This window comes from Anopheles coustani, chromosome X (genome assembly GCF_943734705.1).
Source record: "Anopheles coustani chromosome X, idAnoCousDA_361_x.2, whole genome shotgun sequence".
In the NCBI taxonomy this organism is placed as follows: domain Eukaryota; kingdom Metazoa; phylum Arthropoda; class Insecta; order Diptera; family Culicidae; genus Anopheles; species Anopheles coustani.
In genome coordinates, this window is record NC_071290.1 from 3,371,160 (window position 1) to 3,393,970 (window position 22,811).

The following is a 22,811-nucleotide window of genomic DNA, read 5'->3' on the forward strand; positions in this document are numbered from 1 at the left end:
GCGAAGTTTGTGGAAGCATCTTGCCTTCTCAAGCTTTATTTGTGATAGGAACTATCAAGCTGTCAAATTACTATATTAGATAATAATTATATTTCAACTAGCATTATTATTTCCAACGAAAGCGTATAAAGCAATTCGTTGGGTTTTGATTTTGATTCAAAACGATTGAGTTATTGGTAAATCGCAACTTTTAATGGCCTGAAATAATGTGATTATAATTAACATCGTCGATGCTGTTTAATCCCGGCAATTGGCCCGATCTCATCCACTGTGCAGCGCGTCACAGCAACCATGTCGGGCCGGTTGCCTACCTGCAGGCGCAAGCGAACAAAAAACGACGAGGGAAGAAGGAAAATTCGGAAGGGAAACGGCAGGAAGGATAGTTGTCGAAATCGTTGTTACCTATATATTTTTACTAGATTCCACTTAACATACATACCTGCGAACAAATCGTACTGACCGCGTATCGGGTGCGATACCGCGTGAAAGTAGCGTGGAACATGATTGATTGACATTGGTATATTGGTATAGCGGTAAGGGTTAACGCAACGGTGCCTGCACACGGGGGCGAGTTGGGAGGATCGGGTGTTGGTGGTGGTGTTTGTGGGTAAGATGACGGTAAGATGCCGGTGCTGTTGGGTGCCCGGTGCACTTGGTACTCTACAGATGCGTCACAACGATGTCCTCCTCCAGCTCGTCCTTCTCGTCGTCGTCTTCGATGGCCTTGCGGTCGGCTTCCGTCTGTTGCTGCTTGGGGATCTCCTCGAGCTCCTTCAATCGTTTCTCCTGGTGAAGCAGACGAGTGCAAATGGCGCGGTTATATAGCTGAAAGACCGGCACCACCCGAACATTGCCTTACCTTCTTCAGCTGGCGGATCTCGACGATGGTGTAGCCGATCATGCCGCACACTAGAACGCCGAACAGCAGGTACAGCTTCATGCGTGCGCAGAGCTGCGTCGAGTAGGCGTAGGCGATGACGAAACCAACCGACTCCCACAGCCTGTAGTTCGAGAAGGCAGCTTCCTTGTTCCGGCGGAAGAGTGCTCCGTACAAACCTGAGGGAGGACGTAGGTTTTGTAGACCGTAGCTGAGGTCTATGTTTACTATGTGCTTACCATTAATCTGCGTCTGCCAGACGGCATCCCCGATCCCCCACAGGCCGGAGAGGATAAAGAAGACGATCTGATGATCTGGATGCGGTCGCCAGTAGAGCAGGTAGATGATACAGCCTCCATGTACGATCGCACCTGCAACGACAACACAACAGCGATTGACAGTTCAGTTCAGGAGCTCGCACAAACTTGTGAGAGTAGAGCGAAAACTGACCTAAGATGATGATGACCACCCGGCCGATGTACTTCATCGCTGAGCCGAAAATGATGGAGCAGATCGCGTTCACCACGCCGAAGCAGATCATCACGTAGCCAATCTGGTGGATGCCGAGCGCACACGACACGTACGCCTGCGTGAAGTCGGCACCGATGAACGCCTGCTCCATACCGATGAACACGGTGATGAGGATCAGCAGCTGCTGGTTCACCTTCTTGAGCTGCTTGAAGGTGGCCGACAGGAGCTGCATGCCGGAGATTTCGGTAGCCGAGATCGAACCGCGTCGACGCTCACCATATCTGAAACGTTTGGAGTTGAGTGCAAGGGGTCTGAGAAGGCTCCACACACACCGACACGTACCTTGATAGGGGATCCAGGAACACCGCAATGATAACAACAGCGGCGACGATGCAGGACAGGTAGATGGCGGAGATTTCGAAGATCTCCGAATCGGGAGGCCGCTGCAGGTTGGCATTGTCCGACGTTTCGACGACGCAGAAGTTGGCACCGCACGCCGACAGGCTGTCGATGTCCTCGTGCGGTTCGGACCCGTTGGACGAGACGGAAGATACGGCTCCGTGCGCACCACTCGAGAGCACTGAAAGAGCAAGAGATGGAGGTTAGTGGAGGGGGAGACCATCGCCAACCAGCAACACCTTACCGAGGCTGGAGATCAGGTTGCCCCACAGTTCCGCCGTCTGCCAGGCGAGGAAGAAGAACCCGAAGAAGCGCACAATGATCGCCTCTACCGACTGGTCGGTGAGCTTGGCGTAGACCTGGCCTAGCTGGGTTAGGTAGGTCGCCTTACTGGCCCACATCGGGGCGGCACCAAGGCCGAGCAGGATGCCGGCCGGCACCAGCGTGTAGAACCGCGGGTAGAACTGCGACGCTATATACGGGGCGTAGCACAGCATGCTCACGCAGAGCGTCCACTTGACCGTCAGCTTGCGAATCACCAGCGTCGGCAGGAAGATGCAGGACACGACCAGCGCCGCGTAGATGGCACTGAGCGACACCGTGCCGAGCCCATCCTTGGCGTTGATCGACGACTGCAGATTGGCGGTACCCTGAAACAATCGAACAAGCAGCACGTCGTTATGTCTGGTGGCTCTACCTCAACATCTCTCGAGCATATCTCGAGTGCGACAACTACCTGAAACGCTGTAAACTGCACCATGAAGGCGAACGACACGGTGATGATGTTCTTGAGGATGCGCCACTTTTCGCCGCGCCGCAGCTTCACCTTCTCACGCAGGGACGCCGAGTCTGCCCCATTGTGCTGTTCGGAGGAGTGCAACGAGGGAGGAGCAACATGAGATTTGTATTTGGACGGGTCTTTTGCGTGCGCCCTTGCCTACCTTGTCGGTGTCGACTCCGCCACCGTGCATTGTGGTATGCTCTTATTTGCACCAGATTTCCAGCGGCCTAAGGAAAGGGGGAAAAAAACATTCAGTACTCTGACCAAATGGAATACTTTTGCTTATTGCATGCGCTCGCTTGATTCATCCTGACTTTATCCATCCTGTGGCAGCGCCTCTACTGGTAGGTTATGTCAATTTTTGATCAAAATATATGTTCATACAACAACCTTCTCTTTTGGGATAGTTGCAATTGTTCAAGTCCCAACTGAAAACCGATACTCCGGCCTGAGTTGTAAGAAGCAGCGTATAGCATTCCAAACGTCATATTCCGCCTTAGGTTCTAAAGAAGTTGAAAACCCAAACATTGTTCGCAAAACTTGGATTGCCAGGCTGTTTAGGTCGATAAAGTCAAGCGTGAGAACTCAATCATAGCCAAAAACTAGCTAACACCAAGCTATAACCAAACGTTGTGGTTATCAAACGCGATGAAGTCTTGCTTCAAGCTCGTAGAGGTTCAAGTAAGGTCTGAAGGTAATGAAATCAGCGAACTTAACCTGTTTTCAATGTGTTTGACCATTATTTGGATTACAGATATTCCAAAAACGTGGTGGCTATGGCTCAGAACAATGTATTTGTAGACAGAAAACCCCGCTCAGGGTCACCACCTGCAGTAGTTGATAGATTTAATACTGAGTGTGTATAGGAATACCTTTAATTGGATTGTCTAACATGTTGCGGCTCTCGCCAAAGTAATTCGTGATAGGTCCGGATTCTAAGCGGACTGGTTCTATTACAGATGAAAGACTAATCGCAGATAATTGGAGTAATAACGCAACCACCCATTGAGCAAACATATCATAAAATGGCGCATGCCAGGAATGAGTGACTTTGACAGGCACCTGCCCGCCTTCCGAGGCAGTCCACTTCCGGGCCGCGGTAGGAACTTCCAAAGAACCTCTCGGGAGGACACACATCGAAGGTATCGGGAGCTGACACGGCGTCAGAGGAGAACTCTGTTCAGTGTCTGGTGGTTCTGAGGGATGCTGCCGGAAACCGAGGTGTGTTCGGCCATTTGTTTTTTGCTTTGCTTTTCAATGACTCCAATGACAACCCCAGCCGCTCGGTATGCATTAGTGTGAGTGTGTCGGTTTGTGGACTAATGTAATTTTCTTTCACTTCCCTGAGCTGACAGAGCGCGAAACAAAAGCCGATGGGACCCTGGGAACCATTAGAATCGGAACGAGTGTACGATAGCGGGGGTGTGGCGGGGGCGGAGAGATGGTCGATGGTCACCGGTGCTGGCCCTGGGGAATGGAATCGGACTCGCAGCAGCAGCATCAGCATTGACAATGCAACCGAGTTGACAAAAGACATTATAATTTTCCTACAATTTGCGGGCGGTCGGAGCGGCGTATTATTGGCGTGTCGCGAGCGCTCACTTCGCAACAGGGGTAGGAGGAGGGGGGAAGGGGAAATAGGCAGGGGAGGGAGCGATATGGGTCGCTACTGGGAAGATGATGCCGCGTTGTCAGCTGGGGTAAGATTAATCAGACATCTGATTCATTCTACGACCAAGGCAGGAAGGGAAGAGGTGAGGGGGGAGGGAGGGACAGGTGTGTGCGCCTGGTGTATGTGTAATTAGTGTTTCCGGGAGCCCAAACCCGCCGACACGAGACGGCGTCACACACACACACACACAAAAACCGACCCGAAGTCAAGGGAACCTCGTAAACGGCGCGTTGTGAGAAATTAATGTCAAGTGATAAAACGTTGATTCCAAACAGCACCCGCGACAGTAGTCGTCTTAACCTCACCAACCAGCCAACACCAGAACACACAGGCATGAAATGGCATAATTTTCCCCCCAGAGCGTCGCAGATAAGCCAGCAAGAAGTAGCTATATGCAGATAAGATACAGCATCGAGAACGCAAGCGTTGATGGCGTGTACTGGGGTTTTCTGGGCCGGATCTGAGTAGATCACATCGATCGTTTCGGTCACATTTCGTTCCCTTTGGTGACTCTTTGAACTCGAATGATCCCCAAGATCGGATCGATGGCGAGAAAGTAGGGTAACATGGGGCATTATTAACAAAAAGAGGATGGGAACGAAATGCTGGAAAGTTGTATTTTGTGTTTATGAGTGGTAAAAGACTCATAAGAGCTAGGCTTGGATAAGTAAACACAAGCACAAAGCAAAGAACGAAAGAACGGACTAATTTTGCAAAGTTCTTCGCTCGTTTTCCGCTCCGAAACATCGATAAAGCCGATCGGTGCACTGTTAATCAGCTTTATCAGCGATTCATCCGGATGAATTTCTGCACACGAGAACCTCGAGATCGATGATTAATCTAACGTCAACAAACGAACGGACGGAAAAGAAATACCACCATTCGAATAGACTTAAAGCGTAAGCTAGTCTAAAAGTTGACTTTGTCGGACGAAACTGTGTACATTGCTAAGGTTTGTATCGAATATTAGTAATCTTTTGCTTCATTCCAATGGTTTCGTTAATCTATTCCTTCTCTTCTGTTTTTGTTTGGAAGTTTCAAGAATTTTGAAACAAGAAGCTCTTTACTAAAACCAGATTAAGACATGCTGAACGGGAATGTTGTAGCATTTGGAACCACATCTGATTCAATGCTTCATGTCCGCGGTCAGGAATGCTGTAATGTCCCATGCTCCCCTACACACAAACGATCAGATTCTAGCCTTCCTTTCGCAAAACGCTTCGTGTGATAAAGATTGCTTTTCCCACAGGGGTACGGTGGGCTTCCCGGGTTCCAGCTGGACTGCTACACACTTGTCGTGGAAAGGTGGTGGTCTGCGCAACACCCCGTTAGCGGTCGGCGACGCGATCGTGAAGGAGATCTGTCGCGGAACGGCCAACGTGCAGAATTGGGTGAAGGTTGCCGGCTCGTGCGAGCGACCGCGATGGGGAAGGTGCCGGCGCTGTTTGCGGAAGGTCAGTGATGGGTACGGGATGGTGGTTGAGCTCGCAGCATAAGGCAAATAAAATAAATACACCATATTAACATGCACGGCAGGCGTGAGCAGGCGGCAACTGCCATGACTTATTATTCTTTCGCGCGTCGCGCGTTTTGATTCGTCTTTTGAGGTTCAATTTTTTCGCTCACACTGAGACAGTTTGCTTTCGCACACCCTTGCAGACCTCCTCCTCCTTCTCCTCCTACTCCTCGTTGGTCCACACGCTCGCTTGACGTTGCGTCCATGCCAAATAAATTGATATTCTAGCCAACGTTCGGCGACATGCGCGAGACATGTGAGGTCTCTTCAGCACCGGTAAGAGTGTGTGTATGTGTGTGTGGGTGGCTTAAGGTGGACCTAGTTGGCCCCGACCTGGTCAATGGCACGCTGCCATGGTTGAACAGCGTTACCGATCCTTCGCTCCCTAATCGTCTACTCGTGAACTCCCGATTCCGCAGAACATCTGGAATGAGTTCCTACTCCGGATATTTGGAGACAGTCCAAATAGTCGCCCAAAGTCTGTAAAGTACGTCTATAGGCCAAGGATTTGGTGGTTGATAAACGGAGCTGATTTGATTGTGTGTCTTCAGGACGCGCCGCTCAGAAGGACCTCTTATGCAGCGTCGGTCACTCACCACCCGGGGATTTGGGAAGCGGTGCTTACGGTACCGGTTGAAGATGGTTGGTGTTATTCTCCACCAGCTTTCGAAAGGATCCTCTGAGGGTCACACACGCGTACACTCTCACACACACGCACACAGGTACACGTGCACAAAGTCTCTCAAATGTAGCAAGCGTTAACGCGCAACGCGGACATCATCGGCACTCAGTGCTACTTACACCGTACAAGGCGGGGCGAGCGTAATTGGAGGTTTGGTTCGGAGTAGCGACAACACCACCGATCATTCACAACCACCTGGGGGAAAAAAACGACCGGAAAAGCGGGCACCGGACACGGAAGGGGTTGGAAAAGCGGGACGTGACGGCGTCCGGAGCTGGTTGAGCGTTCGGCTCCTGGCAAGACTAACTGCGACGACTTCACGCGAGCGACTAAACCGTAATCGCCACCCGTCTATCGCAGCTCATGAAGATGATAGGCCGCGAGGTACTGAACCCTCCAGCGCTGGGCCTCATCAGTGTGATCATTTTTTGTTCCCCACCTCCCGCGCGCGTGTAGGTGTAGAGCGCGGCGTAACGTGCCACTCCCGACGCCACTACCTTCAGCAGCTCCGCCGCGGAGACGACTCCGTCCGGTAGCAAGAGAGATGTCCGGAGACGTCCGGGTTTGAGTTGTTTATTGGTGGGGCTACCGTTTTTCTGTTGTTCGGAGCCCATCCGGCCGGGCTCGGGTGTGCTCTCCTACGCGAGCTGGCGTGCCATAAATATTGGCCCATTTAGGATCAGCGACTCTGGCCCCGTCTTGGCTAAGCCATCGGCAAACACGACGGCCATGTGATTTGCTGCTGATGATGCGATGGCTTTCGTCACACGGACCTGCTGATCTGTTTTGCGAGTGTGCAGCGCCTTCCCGGTCACAAGTCCTCGCCTACTCCAAGGACGTTAACGCTGGGAGATGGAGGAGACGAGGTCATAGAACACTTCTGCACACTTCCCTTACTGACATATTTCAGTCCATGGGCAAGGCTAGGATTTGTATCACAAGCTTATTACGTCATACAGTAGTTCGGCCGAACTCTTACAAGGTCGGAGCTACCTCAGGTTCTTGGGCCAGAACTTTCCAATCATCTTCTACAGACTAATTGCGTCTGATTAATGCAAAACAGATACTCTCCGAGGTAAATAGTTAAAAAACGGAAATGGTATTACGTCTAAGGTTACGGTTCTATAGTGGCCGCATACTGAAGATACTGGCTACTATCCAAAGCTAAAAGTCCGTATTACCGCAGCCAAACACAAACTTTAACCCGCTGAATCATCATGAAACAAAAGATTCGTCAACATCAGTGGAGTGTAAAGGTTTTCTCTGGTGTGGACGACCTTAAACCGCAACACATCAGAACCCATAGTACCTTTAGAGTTATACACTAAAACTGCATCCAGAAGTTTTGCTACACAGCACTTGACACGGACTTGCGATAAACACTGTAACGAGCTGAGTAAGAGCTTCTCAGGGACATCTGCACGAGAATCTGCTGTATCGCGATGGCTTAAAGCTGTTTATGTTAGTTCGTAATACCACAGATTGCATCGATGTACCCCGCCGAGACAGCGGTACCACTCCAGAAGCGGGGAGCTACAAGTTCTAAATTAGGACTCAACAAAGCCAACCTTTCAGGTGGGCTTTACAGCTCATATTGCGATCTGCTAGAACCTGGTTTGTTTTGATGTGCAACGGAATAGGGATTTGCTGTGTTTTCGAATAGTAGTCCCTTGTGGATGTAAACAAGTGTGTCCCGTGCACGATATACTGCTTCCGGACATTGGAAGAAGCCCTTATGACAGCAGAACGCTCCGGTTCCTTCAAGCGATCAATGTAGATATCATCGAGATCTTCATTACGGTGTAATAGAAATTTCTGATGCAAACAAAATGTAATCCGTAAATAGCTCATGACATTTGTAGGACAAGGAAGCAAATAAATAAATTTATCCTCTTTAAAGATGGAGATTCAATGCATGATATCCAAAGTAAGCGAAGTAGAACCAACGAAGTACCATAGAGGTTAAGAACGGTGGTAGCTATCTCCGCTAGGTACTAGCTTTTGATGGACAACCTTATCTCCCCGGCTATACGGAGGTGTCGGCAGGGCAAGGTTAGCCCGACGGGTAAATCCTCGTTCCAGCTAGCCTGTCCTGGCCCCCGTTACACTGTGGAAGCTTAGCATTTGCGTCGGTGCTGAAGTCACATGCCACACCCGCAAGCGCCAGCTGGGAGCCTGTCGTGACGCAGAAGCCTTGGAACGTGACAGCTGCCAAGTGCGGTGGGCTGCCTGGCTGTTTGTATATTTCGGTGAAGGTTGGCCTACACACCTTTACCTCCCCCCCCTCCCCCATCCCTTCTCGTCCTGCCAGCTCGCTTGCGTAACGGAGCAACACCGGCCGTCAAACCGGTCCGGTGTTGTTTCTACAAACCGGGAGCGGATTTCGCCGGTGCATTCGAGATTCCCCTCACGGACGATCGGACGGAGGCTCCACCCTCCCCCAAGGCGGGGATTTCGGTAGCGATGAGGGTGATCGCCTCTTATCTCTCCGCCGGGCAAATCCTCTCAAGCGCTAGATAACGCCCTCGAGAGGTCGAAAGCTGTGGCATCCCACCAGAGCACGCGAATTTCCGGAGTGGCGAGGTGCGGATGAGTACGCCCAACATTCTGCGACTGCTTCAGGACGCTCGCTATCAGAGAGCCGCACCGTAAGGAGCTGGTAGAAGTTCTAGAGGAGCGATGTCAAACTATTCTGACCTCATAGACCTCATTTCTTCTTAACATAGGTTAGCTGGTTGATTTTTAACAACATAGTTGTATAAGCCAGAGCATTTGTATCATCTGGTTCTTTCAAGGAAACGTTTGCCGACCCCTGGTATAAGCAATTGGCTCTTTTAAAAGGTATCAAAAACCTAAATCATTTGGTAGAAGTTGTTTATAAAATGCACTTAAGCCAGCTAATGGAATCGAAATTCGTTTTTCAATTTCTTACGAAAGTATAACAAGTTTGTTTTTATTTGTCTGCAATGCAACACTGTTGTGCTTTCTACTGTTTGTATGATATATACTCATGATTATCGCGTCTTACTGATTGCTCCATAATTGTAGTTTCAATTTAGAACATCTTTTCAAGTAGCACAATTGTGTGAGCACTTTACAACGACCTGGTAATAAAATGTGAGGCACTTCAAAAAGCTACCAAAAAATGTAACGTCATTTTGAAGTTCGTGAAGGGAATTTGGTTTGTTTTTCATTGACACTTTTAAACGAATTAAGGAATAAAACATTTTGCATGTAAATGGGGGTGGCAGACGGCATCCAGCATCCCCCCACGTGGACCGCATGTTGGCCATCTCATGCTCTCTAGAGAGGGTTACAACAGTGGAACAACAAACACGCACGGGGCAGGTTCGGGTCGACTTCTCCACATGGAACTTTCTCTCCGTGTGTGCCTGCACACGTGCCCGGCCGTGCGTAATTTACCGCCGTGTGGCACATTTCAAACATACTACCCCATACATCACCCCTTCCCCTTCCCTCCCCCACCTTTCCTCACCCTTCCGAAAGCACCTTCTACACACCATCATTCAATTGCGACGAATTCGCGGATCGCAGACGAATGTGGAGGGGAGAGGCGTATGCAAATCTCGAACCTCTTCTTCCCCTCCCCCTCTCTTCGTCCACGTTCCGAAGGTTGAACTTGATTTCCCGCCATTGTCGTTTTTCCCGGCATCGGCTAAATGACAATTACATGTCGTATTATCTAACATTAGCGCAATGCATCCATCGACGCGCCGTTGGAAAGGAAGCTGTGTGTGGAGGGGAGATGGTTCTGGTACGTTGAAGAAGTAGAGGTAGGAGGATGGGAAACGAGGGAGAGGGGGGAGTCAAAAGAAGTTACGAGATGAGCCAAAATTGCACGTCACGGAGAAAAGCGATCTTCTGCATTGGCGGAAGCTCGCCCGGAAAGCTTCGTGCTTTTCCACGTACGTCCGGTGCACCAGTGGCGCCATCTGGCGGGCGTGTGGTTTCCATCGCGGAAAATTTCGGGGTACTTCTGTTTTTTTTTACTCTCTGTCTCCACTGATAATTAAATGATGTTTGTTCAGGCAGGAAACAGTTTCTCAACAGTTCGTCAAACATTGACCTTTTTTAGTGTTTTTTTTTTCGAAAAGCCAACAAGTCGACAGATAGTTATCATAAACAAATGTATCGCCTTTTAATTTTGAATATTGTAAGCATTCCCATTCTTGTTTACGAAAAAATATACAATGTTAAGGAAAAATATAATGTTTTTGTAGTACAAGTAGAGGAGAATTACAATTTTCAAAACAACCTAATTTGATTTAACACAGCTCATCTAGCAAATGGAACCTTAACACTATGTTAGAAAAGGTTGTGAAAAATGTAACAAACATTATTTCTTTGATGGAAAAAACGTTTTAAGTGTACAAAAGCATGAGAAGTAAGAAAACCTATTCAAATTTCTACCAGAATAAATCCCACCTCGTTCGGTACATCACCCACAACATCCAGCTAATGAAGTGGGTTGCGGTTTGCGTTTCTCCTCGGATTCGGTAATTTTTGGGAAGGTCATCAAAAACGCATGCCTTTATCCAAACATGTCGTCGGGAGGTTGAGTTGGGAAAAAACAACAGCAAAAGCGCCCCAAGCAGACGGCAACAGATGATCCAGAGGGCGGGGAGGGAAGGGGCAAAACAAACCGGAGGGGTCACACGGCAGGTGATTGATGGTGCAGTCAGTCGCGAGTTGAGCGAAAGCTGGAATGATTTCGGTGGAAATTATTGCTTTCAAAGATTGTCTTCCCTTTGCCAGAGGGGAGGGGGGGGGGATGTAGGGGAGCGAAATTGTCAACAGAACAGCAAATTGATGCCCACCCCCCATGCCCCATCCGTTTCCGTTCGTTCCCTGTTTTGGGGCAAAAGTTTAAACATAACGGAGCAGTTGTAACGGATCGCACGACCTGTTGCATAAGCACAGGCGCACGCTCGGGGCGGGGGTGGGTTCCGTTACGTTACCAACGTGGAAGGGAAAAAAAACGAACGGCAGACGTGAGCATAGAAACAGGGAAAATAAATTGCCCCTCGTTGTGCGTGATTGAGATCGCAGCAGCAGCACTTCACTGCGGAACGTCCATTCGTCGTTGACATTCCTCGGCTGCGAGTGCTGGACTTGGATTTCCTTCCTCATTACGACCCAGCTGGACATTTGACTTTTTTCCTCCCCCTCCCTCTCTCCCACCCACTCCGGTTCACCTGCCCGCCAAACGAATGCTCCCGGAGTGCGCAAACCTCTTGTGGAAGAAAGAGACAAATTACGCACCGGAACCTTAACACGACGCTTTAAGATTAATCTAACCTTATCAAACCCCACTTGTTGCCGGCGGAATCTTTAAGGAAACATTCGAACACACTCCCGGCAACCGACGACGCAGCTCACCGTCGTACAATACGTCACTCATTGCGCAAAGCGTACATTATTGTAACGAGCTGTCGGGCAAAAACAAACGAAACGTTTCTAACCTCACTCTGAGCCAATCAAATGGAGTCGTAACGAGACCATTATCTATACGGCGAAGCGAAATGAATAAAGTATGAGTGTGAAGCCAGCAATAGAACGCACATTTGGTAGTCCAGTAGCCATTTCTTTTTTGTTTTTAACTTGAAACCAATTTTGCATGGTGCGCCTCCATCTGTTCTACAAACCACCATGCGCCTCCATCGCACCACGTGCCCTGGTACGACTGGTAGGGAGAGAGTACTTAGAGTGCACAAACTGTACAAACAAACTGTTTGCGTCGGCGTTAAATGCGATGATACCGGCAACTTCTTCTTAAACAAGCGGTTTTGTGTGTTTTCGACATTCCCAAGCTTTTTTCCCCAACAGTTTTTTCCGAGCTGGAAGGTATATCACGTTTTCCCGGGATAAAATTTTCCTCTCCTCAAACAAAAAGCCAAAAAAAAAAAAAAACAAAAATGGTACAAAGTGTATCAAAAACATTCAAAATACTAAAATACCAATTTTACTTGCGGTAAAATACAAACGTCGTCAAATTATACCACGGTTTCAAAAGAAAAACTATTTATAATGGATGTCAATTATTACTACTGATTAGAAAATTTGAAAAATTTGCCACATCGGAAAGTTTTGTAAAATTATAATATTTTCACTTGGTTGTTGCCGTAATTGTGCAAGAATTTACTTCTTACATTATAATTAAATAATGTTTTATTTAATGGGTCTATGATTCCTCAATCTGTAGCGCACAAGTTACCTTTTTCATTTTGTTTATTCGACTTTATTCATATTCTGCAATTTCAAACGGAGGCCAAACAGTTGAAGCAGCTTTGACAAGTTAGTGTAAAGTGTTAGAAAATATGGATGTTAGACTTGTTTAGCATTAAACCCAAAGAAAGAAAGTAACAATCGAGCAGAAAATTAATTTAAAATTAGCCATATGTTATGCAGGACCACAACAACAATCGAGATGGCAACATTTGATAGTTCTTTTTCGTGGAAGATGGCTTCTAGAAACGGTTCAGAAAGTCTTCAAAAGTGAACGTTTTGCTTACTTTCGAGTGTCAAAGATGAAACGGATAAACCTGGAGCTTTGAGCAAAATCAACGCAACATCCTCTGCTTGGAAAGGAAAGACACTTGGGGCGGGTGTTAGGGTAGTTGTGATAAAATGTGCAACTTTTCCCACCCACCCCCGGTGTTTTCCTTTTTAAACTTCCAGCGTACACGGAGCACGTTGTTCGCGACACGTTTCGGGCATCTCGGTGCTGATTGATTTGTTAAATTGCGTTTTTGAGTACGAATGGCGGCGGAGAGTTAATGATATACCACTGCCGCCTTCCGCCACGCGCCGTGTGTCCCGATTTAATCGTCCCAGCGTTGGCGATGGTCTCGGGAGGGGGGGGAAAAAGAAGAACGAAGGCAACGGTCACCATTAGCGCAGCGAGCGAACGAACGCTGTCCTGCTGCCCGAGGACTTTCGTGCGCAGGCACGCTCCAGCACTTATCTCCACAGGCACAGGAGGAAAGGGAAGGGAGCGGGTACTGGCGGGAGTGCGAGCCCTATGCGAGCGAGTATATAAATGCCGGGCTCAACACCGGACGGACGCCATACAGTTCTGCAGAGCGTGGGCAGTGCTTCGAGGCAGAGTGCACTGAGTGAGTTGTAGTGGATCGAGCTTTCGAACGAGGAATCTCCGGATCAACGAGTGACGGCAAGTAGGTGGCAAGTGTTGGTGCATTCCCTGTTGTGTGCCTTCGAGTTTACAGCCGTTTGGTGTAAGATCAATCGCCATACCGGCTCATCCTCAACCAATCTCGATCGATTCCCGTCTCAAACGGCTTCTCCAAATTCAAACGGCTCAAACCTGTCGACGTACGGAGAACCTAACGCCTCAAGAGATAGATGAACCCAGCACTGGGAATATAGGCTTGGCAGATCGAGAAACCAACGAACGGGACGAGCTTTTCTTGTGTCCACCGATTAAAACCAGCAAGCACATCCGGTTTCTCTCCCTCCCCCCTATTTCTGCCAGTTCACCTTAGGGCAACTTAGTTCCCCCAAAAAGTGTGAAATGAAACTACCGGATGGGATTACGGAGGGAGATTTGAGCATAATTGACGGTAATCGCTTTCCTACGTCCCTCCCGGTAGGGAAATCCTACGTTTCGAAGCGTGGAGCATGGTGCGTGTGTGCGCGTGTGAGTGTGCCTTCCTATGTGCATGGGATAATGAGGGAAGATTTATGATGTGCCTCATTCGAAGGACCCTTTTTTCCGGCACATTCCGATTTCTGTCCGTCACCGTGCATATTTTTAAACCCCATATCTGGGAACGTTTCGAAACGGACCACGACGAGCAACAGGGACGAGTCCCTCCTCCTCCTACCTCCAGGAGGATCTCATAAATTAAGATTACACGCTAATTCTTGACCATTACGGATTGAAGGTACAGGCTGGAATTAAGTTAGGAGTTTTGCAAAACAAAAAATGTAAAAGAAGTTGGCGCTAGTCCTGGTAAGCGAAGCTTTGGAACAAGCAAACGGTTATTTCAAGGAATTCCACACACCAAACGTTACCATATCGCCTTCAAAAGCCTCCGGGTGATGCTAAATTCTATGCAGAGCAGCTCGTCGACGTTTCACAGAAAACGTGATGCCTACGACACGGTTAATGAAGTACGTCCAACCACACGAGCGCCTGCGGCAATGACATGCCGCTATAAGGCTCGATATTGCCAATTTCGAACGCCCATCATTGCGTGTGTCAGCAAACAAATCCTACAAAGCGTACGACCCACTGCATTACGCCGACGGCGTCGTTCACCGAACGATGTTTACTCGGCACTAAAACGCATCGTCTCCGTAACTGGGGCTGCAATTTCGTCCGCAAAAGCGTGTACGGTGCGTTGTTAGACAGAGTCGTTTGCTGGTACTCGAACGTCTTGCACAAACAACCAGAGATGAATCAAACCCAGGCGTAGGATTACACAAAATAAGGTGTTCGGAAGACTATCATAAACGTAAGGGCACTTATTCGCTTCCGATCTCCAACTCTGTGAGGAATTCTGAGCTAGTACCGGGTTGTTCTGAGAATGAGCTACCAAATTTGGATATATTAACCGTAGTTCCAAGTCGTTCTCGACGATTGGAAAGATACGCAAAATAATCCTCGAAGACCAAAGGCGCTCTCTTTAGTTGTTCAGGTTAAAACGTGGAGTAGGAATTCCTTTAATTGCATGGCCAGTTTGTCCAACCGTGCCATTTGATTTTAAGCGGTGTGTTAGTTTCCCTTGATATTTTCATTCTGAGCTGTGGTTTTCATAAAGGTGTGGAAAAAGATGGCACGTGGAAGAAGGTTTCCCTTTCAACGACGCCATCTTCAAGAGCATATGCTGCTTGTGGTGACTGCTGTCACCGACACCACCTTAAGGATGTGCGCTTCTTGCCGACGGCAAACACTCAGGTGTGAAGCCGCACGTGTGTGACATTGCAAGTGGATGCCCGTTGCGGGAAACATTTTTGAAAAGGAGTTTTGAGTACCGCGACGTTTTCCAACAGCGTTGGTGTGTGTAATTAACACCGCAGCCTGCTAGAGTCGGCGAACTATTACCATTAGGGATAAGATACGGGCGGCTAGGGGCCGGAAATTCGAAAAAGGAAAGCAATCGGGCTCCCATTAGTGCAAGCATCTAGCGTCGAATCGGCGTGCATCGTGCACATTAAAATTAACCCTCTTTCTAAACTTCTCCCCGCACTTGACAGGAAACAAATTCTCAAGACGTTGCTCTACAAGAGCTAAAGGCATGGTCAAGGTTACCTGCAAACGTCTAAGACTGTGCTAAATACGATTGTTAAAGAACAAAATGACATGACGCTAATTGCTACCCAGCACGCCGTGCTTGATTCGCGAACCCTTGAGTATCTAAACTCTGTTTAGTTGCTGTTTTATAGTTACTAACCGCTACTGTTGCGTCAGCTCTTTAACAATGTTCTAACAAATGACCATTAAATATTACATTGTTCCGCAGTTAACTAGCAGCGCAGTACTCAAATTACTACTAGAACTAATACTATATTTCGAACAATCCTCCGGTGCATTGCAAGCGATCCTTAAATGCTTTTCTGTTTCGCAATCCTCGATAGGTAATGAAGGCACTTCGTTGCATACTCTCAGGGCTGGTGATTATGCTGATGTCCGTTTTGCACTGCAGCGGCCAAAGCTCGGAAGAGCACGCGCTGGCCAACGGCGAGATGGGCTACGCGGAACTGGACCGGGGCAAACCGCCGCTAGGAGACCTGAACGGACTGCTCGAATCACTGGCGCGGTCCGGCAATGGCGAAAGTATGGACGCACTTGCCGACACTGACGATCCGCACGGATCCCTGGCGGTCCCGGTCGACTACGACACGGCCGACGGTATCGCGGCCCGGCTCGGCTACGCTCGTCACACCGGCGATAACAAACGCAGCTGGAACAAGATGAATGCGGCCTGGCGAAAGCGTGTCACCAACGGCGCCCGGAATGCCGGCTGGACCAGGTTTGGTGGTTAGTTATCCCTTTCTTCCATCAAGCGATCTCTAGAAATGTAACCTCGAGAAAGACTACTACGGCTAAAGCCCACCTTTATTTGCAGGTGCCTGGGGGAAGCGAGAACCGGGCTGGAACAACCTGAAGGGCCTCTGGGGCAAGCGTGCAGGCAACAAATGGGACAAGCTTTCGTCCGCCTGGGGCAAGCGGCAGCAGCCGAGTGGAGGCTACCAGTAGGTCGCCAGTAGCGTATATTGCAACTACACATCCATTTATCCGTAAATAGTTGATGGCTAGCCGTAGATCCAAAGCTAGCACAACGGCAACAGTTGCACCATGATGTTGCAATAAGCACACCCAGCTAGAGGAAGCGGTGATCATGCGAATACCGACAAGACATACACCAGTTCTGAGGGCAAAAGGAAGAAAGGGAGGACTGTGAGCAGTGCGGAGCTAAGCGTTCAATTTTTGATCTCGTTACCGTTTTTATTACTATCCTGTGTTTCTGCAGGTGCCACAACATTATAAGATAGAGCGACCCACAGTACAGCGGAAAGGGCTGAAAAGGATGAAGTTGAAAGTATAACAATAATTGAAAAATAAAATAATCCCTAAAGCTCAGTACGATTGAAAGTCAGTGTAAACGGTGTCCCGCGTGTTTGTAAATGTATACATTTGAAGCTAAGATACGACATCAATAAACAAAAGAGATAAAACAAAGCAATATGTACTCTCTATCGCTTGGAAATCCAGTACTCAAACACGGACAGGAACGTGAGGTGTGTGCTGTTTTTATCGAATTAATTTAGTACTTTTTCTTTATTTTTAAATTAAGTTTACAAAGCCTATCTACTAATGTATATCCCACAGAAGAAACAAAAAAACAGAACGCAGACATACATGTGGCAAATAGTTGTTGCACATTATTTCACGCAATAGTTGGTATTAGGTAGTCCAAGTCTTATAATCAGACGTTCGGGCACATCCCGTTGTTGCTTTCAGACGTACGTGAAGGAAAAACGAAGATAACCCCAAATGGGCAGGCTCGACCGAAGACGGTTGCTGCCCAAGGAAAAAAAAAACAAAACCTATCTTTATGCACTCTACACCATCTGATACCCGGAAAACAAAAGTGTGTGTTTGGTTTGTTCAATTGTTTCGCCTCCAGTTGAAACCACCCGGCTGGTCTTCTGGTAGTGCCACGTAGTTGGGATCATCGGTTGCTTCGTCGAACAAAAGCTTCCTGCAATGGAGGAACATTCCGTTAGGGTGATGCGCCGCATGATATGGAAGCGAATAGTCGTGGTACATACAAAATTCTCGGCGTTTTGAGTAGCTTCATGCCTCCCGGCTGATTTGGTAGCACATCCTCGAGGAAATAGTACATATGACCCACCACGATCCCGATAAGATCGACCCATATTGTGTTTCCTATTAGCACCGAGAATCCAAGCAGTACCCAAGGTAAGTATGGCGCCTGAAAAAAAATATAGTAGAATACAATTGGAAAATGCATTTTAATTCCTTTTGTAATGAAGTAAAAAAGATTTTTCGGGCTAACGCAAGTAAAATGTTATAAGCAATGCAACACAGGCTTACACCAAATACATACACTAAACGTATGTGAAGAGACAAACATACTGAATGCGAGAAATTTCTCTTCCCCAGTACAACACAAGTCATATTCGAACCACCCTAACGTTAATTAATGGTAATCATGCTGTGAGTCGCATGTGGACCGCTACTACGGTTCGTACTTTCTGGTAGGACAGATATATCCATTCCACATGGGCTCCATTCTTGATTTGATTGAATATTACCATCACTTTTCTTGATTTCCCCGCGCCACGGTATGCAAGGTTGAGTGACGAATATCTACCTGAAAGTTTAATACGCCGAAGAAATTCATCCGTACAAACGGATTGCGTCTGGACCACACATAGACCAACATTATGGTGAAGGCCTGTCCTAGAAAGAGTAAATTAACGAATAAAGCAAGAATCTGTTCAGTGTGAGTTAAGGAAAAGAATTGTTATATCAGCAATGCTGCCTGTAGGAAAAAAACATATTCATAGATTATATTTCAAAAAGGATACCACCAGCACCGTCCCTCCAAACATGAACATGGTAACAAAATCGGAGCTTCTTCCACGAAAAGAGTTTTCCTCTAGCATACGACAATACCTAGCAGAACGAGAGTATAAAATTAGATGCCTTGAGCATTGGATGCGCGAAACATCTCCATGAGCGACTTACCTAAACGTAAATATCATGTTGAATAAAAAGTTGAAGCCGAAGGTACCGAAGAAAAGAAACGTCGTACAGATACGCCATAGCTGATAGTGCTCAAAAATGAGCTTTGGATTGAAGTACAGCTGGAAGGGTGTTACTATGTCGAGATGCTGTGACGGGAAAATGTTCGATTAGCTGGCATCCGTAGACGACGGGCCGTACCCGGCACTTACCACGGAGAGTGTTGTGATGATGCAAGCTGTTGAGTACACACGGGTCACTATGGGTATTTGCAGATACTCTTGACGAATCGTTTGGTATGCCATTGTACATCCTGAAAGCGAGTAAAACGAATTAATTCACCGAACATGCGAGTAAACAAGTGGGACCGAGTAGCGGACATCGCCTCCGACATTTCCTCATCACTGATACCGAAATCTAATGGCAAACAAAATGGATCAATGAACCGGAGCTATGGGTCAACGTTACCTCAGTGCACTGCTGCTATTTGGATTGAGAACGGTTGAGAAAAGCACAAACCAGGAGTTAAATGCATATATTTGTTTTAAAAACGATACTTTGGGTTTATTAGAAACATTTCTGTCGTGTACCAATCAGAACAATCCGTAGGTATGTCGAGAGCGATGACGTTTTGATTTTGGGCACCGACTACACAGAGCTGTCAACGCAAGCTATCTGTCAAGCTATACATAATAGCCAAGGTGCTTAGAGCATGATAATACAAACGATAATTACTTTTGTTTCAATTCGGGTCTTTGGTAGGAGTAAAAACCAAACTAAGTTAAAATTCATGTTATTTGTGATACAACACACGAGATACAAACTTGAGAAAACATCAAAAACGGGCCTATCTATTTTTCTTTCAGTACCCATAATTAACGTTACACCCAGCCCTGCTGTTCGATTGTCAAACAGAGGAAAATGTCAAACAAACGTATCGGAGCTCCCAGCTGTTTTGGAAGTTCCTTAGGAAGTTAAATTATTTCTATTTATGTGATACTTGTTTAAATGCGATCTGTGCTCAAAACTGCACAGATAATGTAGTTGTTCTGTTCCAGCGCCGGATAGTTCGAGTTCTTTAACCAAACTGACTAGTAGAGTAGAACAAAAATGGTTTTGCTGGACTGCCTACTTCAATTACGATCTCTACGCTCGTTACTTGCGTCCAATGGCAACAGTTTGCGGGAGGCAGTGAATACCATTTTTTGGCTTAGCTGTATTTTAGGAGTGCTGTTTTTACAATTCAAGCGACTGCTCAGGGTAGATATATTACGTCTAGTAAGATACGTTGTCTTATTTATATAAACATTTCTACTTTCCATGTAAACTTCTTTTAGGTGTTGTTGCGGCTGGGCCGGCTGCAGGGACGAAAGTTTGCACAGATAGCTCACCATTTGTGGAACATATGCTTTTACACCGCATCGACTATATTTCTGCTTCTGTACCAGATGCTGCTGATTCGGCCAGAAGTGGTCAGAGAGAGTGGAAAATATTTTCCCCAGTACAACAATGCCATTTTCGCTACCGCATGCGATCCGGCGAAGCTTGAAATCATCACCCTCGTGCTGGTATCGTTTAAGGTCTTTGGGACGGTTGCGAAACTATCCAATGGGGATTACTCGGAGGCATTTTCAAACGTGCTGTACGGTACCCTGCTGATGTGTTGCCTCCTGATGCGCTTGGAAAATTACTGCATTCTACTGAATCTCTACACCGCGGTCTACTCGGCGTTCGAGGAATTCTTTCTTCTTTTCGCCTGCCACGTGAGTAAAAAACGCAGCATCGAGCTTACGTGTTTCGTGATACTGAAATTTTGCACCTGGTAAGTGTAACATGCTATCCACACTGCCAAATTTTTTAAACGATTAATGACATGCTGCTTATGGTTTGCATTCCAGGTCATATCTGTTTCTAAATGTACTGCCGTTTGAATTTCTGATACCGACTCTCTACGCAAGAAGTGATCTTTTTACGCTTAAGTTATGTTTCTGGCTATGGTACTGCTCATGTATCTGGAACTCGCCGCTACTGAAACTATTGTACCATCAGATATATCATACGCATCCGAAGGATTGTGCCGGCGGCGACTCAGCCATTCAGTGCATCCTTTCGAGTGATTGGCGAAGCTATCGCCACTTTCGTAATCTCGAGCATGCGTACTACGAGCTTAAGTTGCACCAAAGGTTAGTGAAGTAGAATCAAATTCGAATTGGACGGTGATAACGCAGTCGTTCGTCTCCCTCTTTTCAGCCGTGAGAAAATGCACAGCACCCGCTCTGGGGAAAACGTTTCGATGACGGCATTTCAAACGATAAAATGTAAGTCATTTATACATTATACTACAGCTGTCGCGGTAGTTTAATGTTGTTTTCCGTACTCTTCTAGGTGTGGTGTCTTTGAAGAGAAAATTGAAGCGGCTCAGGGAAAATCGCGATCAAATGGCAAAGCACCAGTAGACAACCAAAGCAAATCAAGACAACCTTCGTTCAATGCTGCATATAATTGATCTCGGTGAAAGGAAACCACTTCAACCCCTTTACTATAGTACGGCATTCATTCCTGTAGCGCAAGCCATCGGATGGGGTAAGAAATGATTTAGTAATAGAGCACCAAGCAGTTAAAATCAACGCGAAACCTAATTTATTGATTGCAAATAAATGGCGAATTCGCTGGAGAATGCCTCTTCTCCGGCCAACTGTATGATAGAATGCTGAAAACGTTGTTGTTGTTGTTCGTGTGATAGGGTTTCAACGTAATTGTCTCTTACGGATTATTCGTTCATGATGGTGTCTGATATTTTATTTCGAATACTTTTTAAATATATTATGCTAGCTTTGTTTTCGGGTTTTGTTTGTGTTTTTGTTCGCAAGTTAACTTTGGGTTTCTTCCTTTTTGAATCTTAATTCTCCTGAAACAAAATCACACACCGTTCCCATTTGTTCCGCGTCGGCTTCTCCATTCCGTGCCTCCACCGTGGTGAGGTACCAATTCGCTTCCCGGTTGCCAGCTCGATTAGTAAACGTCACGAACCCGAAATTCGCCCTCCTTCCCATAGTATACGGCTGTTAGTTAGTGTGATCTTTCCTGAAAAGGCCATAACCGATCCGCGAAGGGGCCATAAGAGATACACGAACAACTTCGCGTTTCCCGTCATTCACGTTGCCTGTTCACTACGTTGAGCATCTTGTTATTTTACTTCGATTACCTACTTCATTGGACTACTTATAGAATTGTTTTGAGATTAGAGTTTGCTGGTTTTGTCTGCTAAATTTGTCATTATTATAAAAATTAATCTTCCGCAGGTTCGTGCAACTATATTTCCTCTCTCTGTATATCTTTCTCTGTTTCTCGCTCTCATGCACCATTGCTCCCGTTCGCACTCTCGCGTCGTACTTGTTCGCGTCTTAACGCTGTTACTTATATCTATATTTTTCGTTGAAAGTTAATATTTCCGTTAGTGTTTTTTTTTATTTTGTTTTGTTTTTTTTTGTGTGTTTGATTGCTCAAAGCGAGCAGCAAATCTATGAAAATGAGAAAGAGTAGATCTCTAGAGGATACTGATTGTGAGATATTTTTGTGGTGTATGGTATGCAGGGTTTCTTCTCGTGCAGCCGGGAAGATATCTCCTAGCGGACCTCGTAGGACTACAAGCCACGCAATCTTTTACCTTGCCCGTGCTACGCTGAATAGTCAAACCATTACGCTCGATATGAGGGATTACGCTGCAAAGAACACGTTCGCCCAAGACCCTCACCTTCGTCGTTCTCGCAAGAACGGGTTGTATTACCTATAGTTGACGCACAGAGATAAGTCGAGATTGTGGGAATTTAAAAAACGTTAACATGTGTGCAGAGTTTAGGGAAACGATAAAACTTGAAACGGTGAACGCTGATAGCACCTCGCGGCGCCTGACCGAAACACAGGCGCTTCCAGTAACAGAATACGTACAGTATCTCCATGGCTTCCCACGCAATTACGGTACGGTCGCTAAGCCGGTCGTTGTATTTTATTTTTGTCTTTTTGTCTTTTCTGCCATCTGCCTTTAAAATACTGCTTGCTTATTTTTGTTTCTTTTTTAAATTGAAAACATATTTGTTTTGCACTTTGTTTTGCTTATCTGTTACTATGTGGCCCAGTCCCGGGTTAGCCCGTCT

The 22,811-nt window shown here is 46.9% G+C and overlaps 4 protein-coding genes across 5 annotated transcripts; 2 read left to right on the forward strand and 2 right to left on the reverse strand.

Moving 5' to 3' along the window:
* Positions 1-399: 399 nt before the first annotated feature.
* On the reverse strand, positions 400-2,718 carry LOC131269172 (UNC93-like protein). 2 transcript variants are annotated; one of them, XM_058271499.1, is made up of 8 exons: positions 2,689-2,718; positions 2,484-2,609; positions 1,992-2,397; positions 1,691-1,928; positions 1,328-1,629; positions 1,117-1,248; positions 860-1,056; positions 400-786 (listed from the first exon to the last, which is right to left on the reverse strand). In XM_058271499.1, exons 1-8 carry the CDS (start codon positions 2,716-2,718, stop codon positions 661-663), a joined length of 1,557 nt encoding a protein of 518 aa, XP_058127482.1. In that variant the 3' UTR covers positions 400-660. The 2 variants fall into 2 exon arrangements, with proteins under 2 accessions (XP_058127482.1, XP_058127484.1); XM_058271501.1 differs by having other exon boundaries at positions 2,484-2,596; positions 2,685-2,718.
* Positions 2,719-13,509: 10,791 nt separating this feature from the next.
* Positions 13,510-17,123, forward strand: LOC131268631 (uncharacterized). Its single transcript, XM_058270862.1, has 3 exons — positions 13,510-13,594; positions 16,020-16,422; positions 16,511-17,123. The coding sequence occupies exons 2-3, from the start codon at positions 16,023-16,025 to the stop codon at positions 16,639-16,641; spliced, it is 531 nt and encodes a 176-aa protein (XP_058126845.1). The 5' UTR covers positions 13,510-13,594; positions 16,020-16,022; the 3' UTR covers positions 16,642-17,123.
* A 65-nt stretch (positions 17,124-17,188) lies between these two features.
* Positions 17,189-19,275, reverse strand: LOC131268630 (derlin-2). Its single transcript, XM_058270860.1, has 7 exons — positions 19,126-19,275; positions 18,870-18,970; positions 18,661-18,806; positions 18,501-18,588; positions 18,284-18,406; positions 17,718-17,881; positions 17,189-17,647 (listed from the first exon to the last, which is right to left on the reverse strand). Exons 2-7 carry the CDS (start codon positions 18,960-18,962, stop codon positions 17,554-17,556), a joined length of 708 nt encoding a protein of 235 aa, XP_058126843.1. The 5' UTR covers positions 18,963-18,970; positions 19,126-19,275; the 3' UTR covers positions 17,189-17,553.
* A 319-nt stretch (positions 19,276-19,594) lies between these two features.
* LOC131269229 (uncharacterized) lies at positions 19,595-21,352 on the forward strand. The gene is made up of 5 exons (XM_058271569.1): positions 19,595-19,917; positions 19,995-20,479; positions 20,556-20,840; positions 20,908-20,975; positions 21,043-21,352. Exons 1-5 carry the CDS (start codon positions 19,768-19,770, stop codon positions 21,111-21,113), a joined length of 1,059 nt encoding a protein of 352 aa, XP_058127552.1. The 5' UTR covers positions 19,595-19,767; the 3' UTR covers positions 21,114-21,352.
* Positions 21,353-22,811: the final 1,459 nt, after the last annotated feature.

What these genes read in the sequence shown, in the direction of transcription:
- LOC131269229 (XM_058271569.1), top strand. Translation starts at nt 19,768, where the DNA reads ATGGTTTTGCTGGACTGCCTACTTCAATTACGATCTCTACGCTCGTTA. An exon ending in ATACTGAAATTTTGCACCTG is followed by an intron (nt 20,480 to 20,555) that starts GTAAGTGTAACA and finishes TTTGCATTCCAG; the next exon opens with GTCATATCTGTTTCTAAATG. An exon ending in GAGCTTAAGTTGCACCAAAG is followed by an intron (nt 20,841 to 20,907) that starts GTTAGTGAAGTA and finishes CCCTCTTTTCAG; the next exon opens with CCGTGAGAAAATGCACAGCA.
- LOC131268631 (XM_058270862.1), top strand. Translation starts at nt 16,023, where the DNA reads ATGAAGGCACTTCGTTGCATACTCTCAGGGCTGGTGATTATGCTGATG. An exon ending in CGGCTGGACCAGGTTTGGTG is followed by an intron (nt 16,423 to 16,510) that starts GTTAGTTATCCC and finishes CTTTATTTGCAG; the next exon opens with GTGCCTGGGGGAAGCGAGAA.
- LOC131269172 (XM_058271499.1), bottom strand. Translation starts at nt 2,718, where the DNA reads ATGCACGGTGGCGGAGTCGACACCGACAAG. An exon ending in TTCCTGGATCCCCTATCAAG is followed by an intron (nt 1,630 to 1,690) that starts GTACGTGTCGGT and finishes CAAACGTTTCAG; the next exon opens with ATATGGTGAGCGTCGACGCG. An exon ending in GGTGGTCATCATCATCTTAG is followed by an intron (nt 1,249 to 1,327) that starts GTCAGTTTTCGC and finishes TTGTCGTTGCAG; the next exon opens with GTGCGATCGTACATGGAGGC.
- LOC131268630 (XM_058270860.1), bottom strand. Translation starts at nt 18,962, where the DNA reads ATGGCATACCAAACGATTCGTCAAGAGTATCTGCAAATACCCATAGTG. An exon ending in TCATCACAACACTCTCCGTG is followed by an intron (nt 18,807 to 18,869) that starts GTAAGTGCCGGG and finishes TTCCCGTCACAG; the next exon opens with CATCTCGACATAGTAACACC. An exon ending in CTCAAAACGCCGAGAATTTT is followed by an intron (nt 17,648 to 17,717) that starts GTATGTACCACG and finishes CCTCCATTGCAG; the next exon opens with GAAGCTTTTGTTCGACGAAG.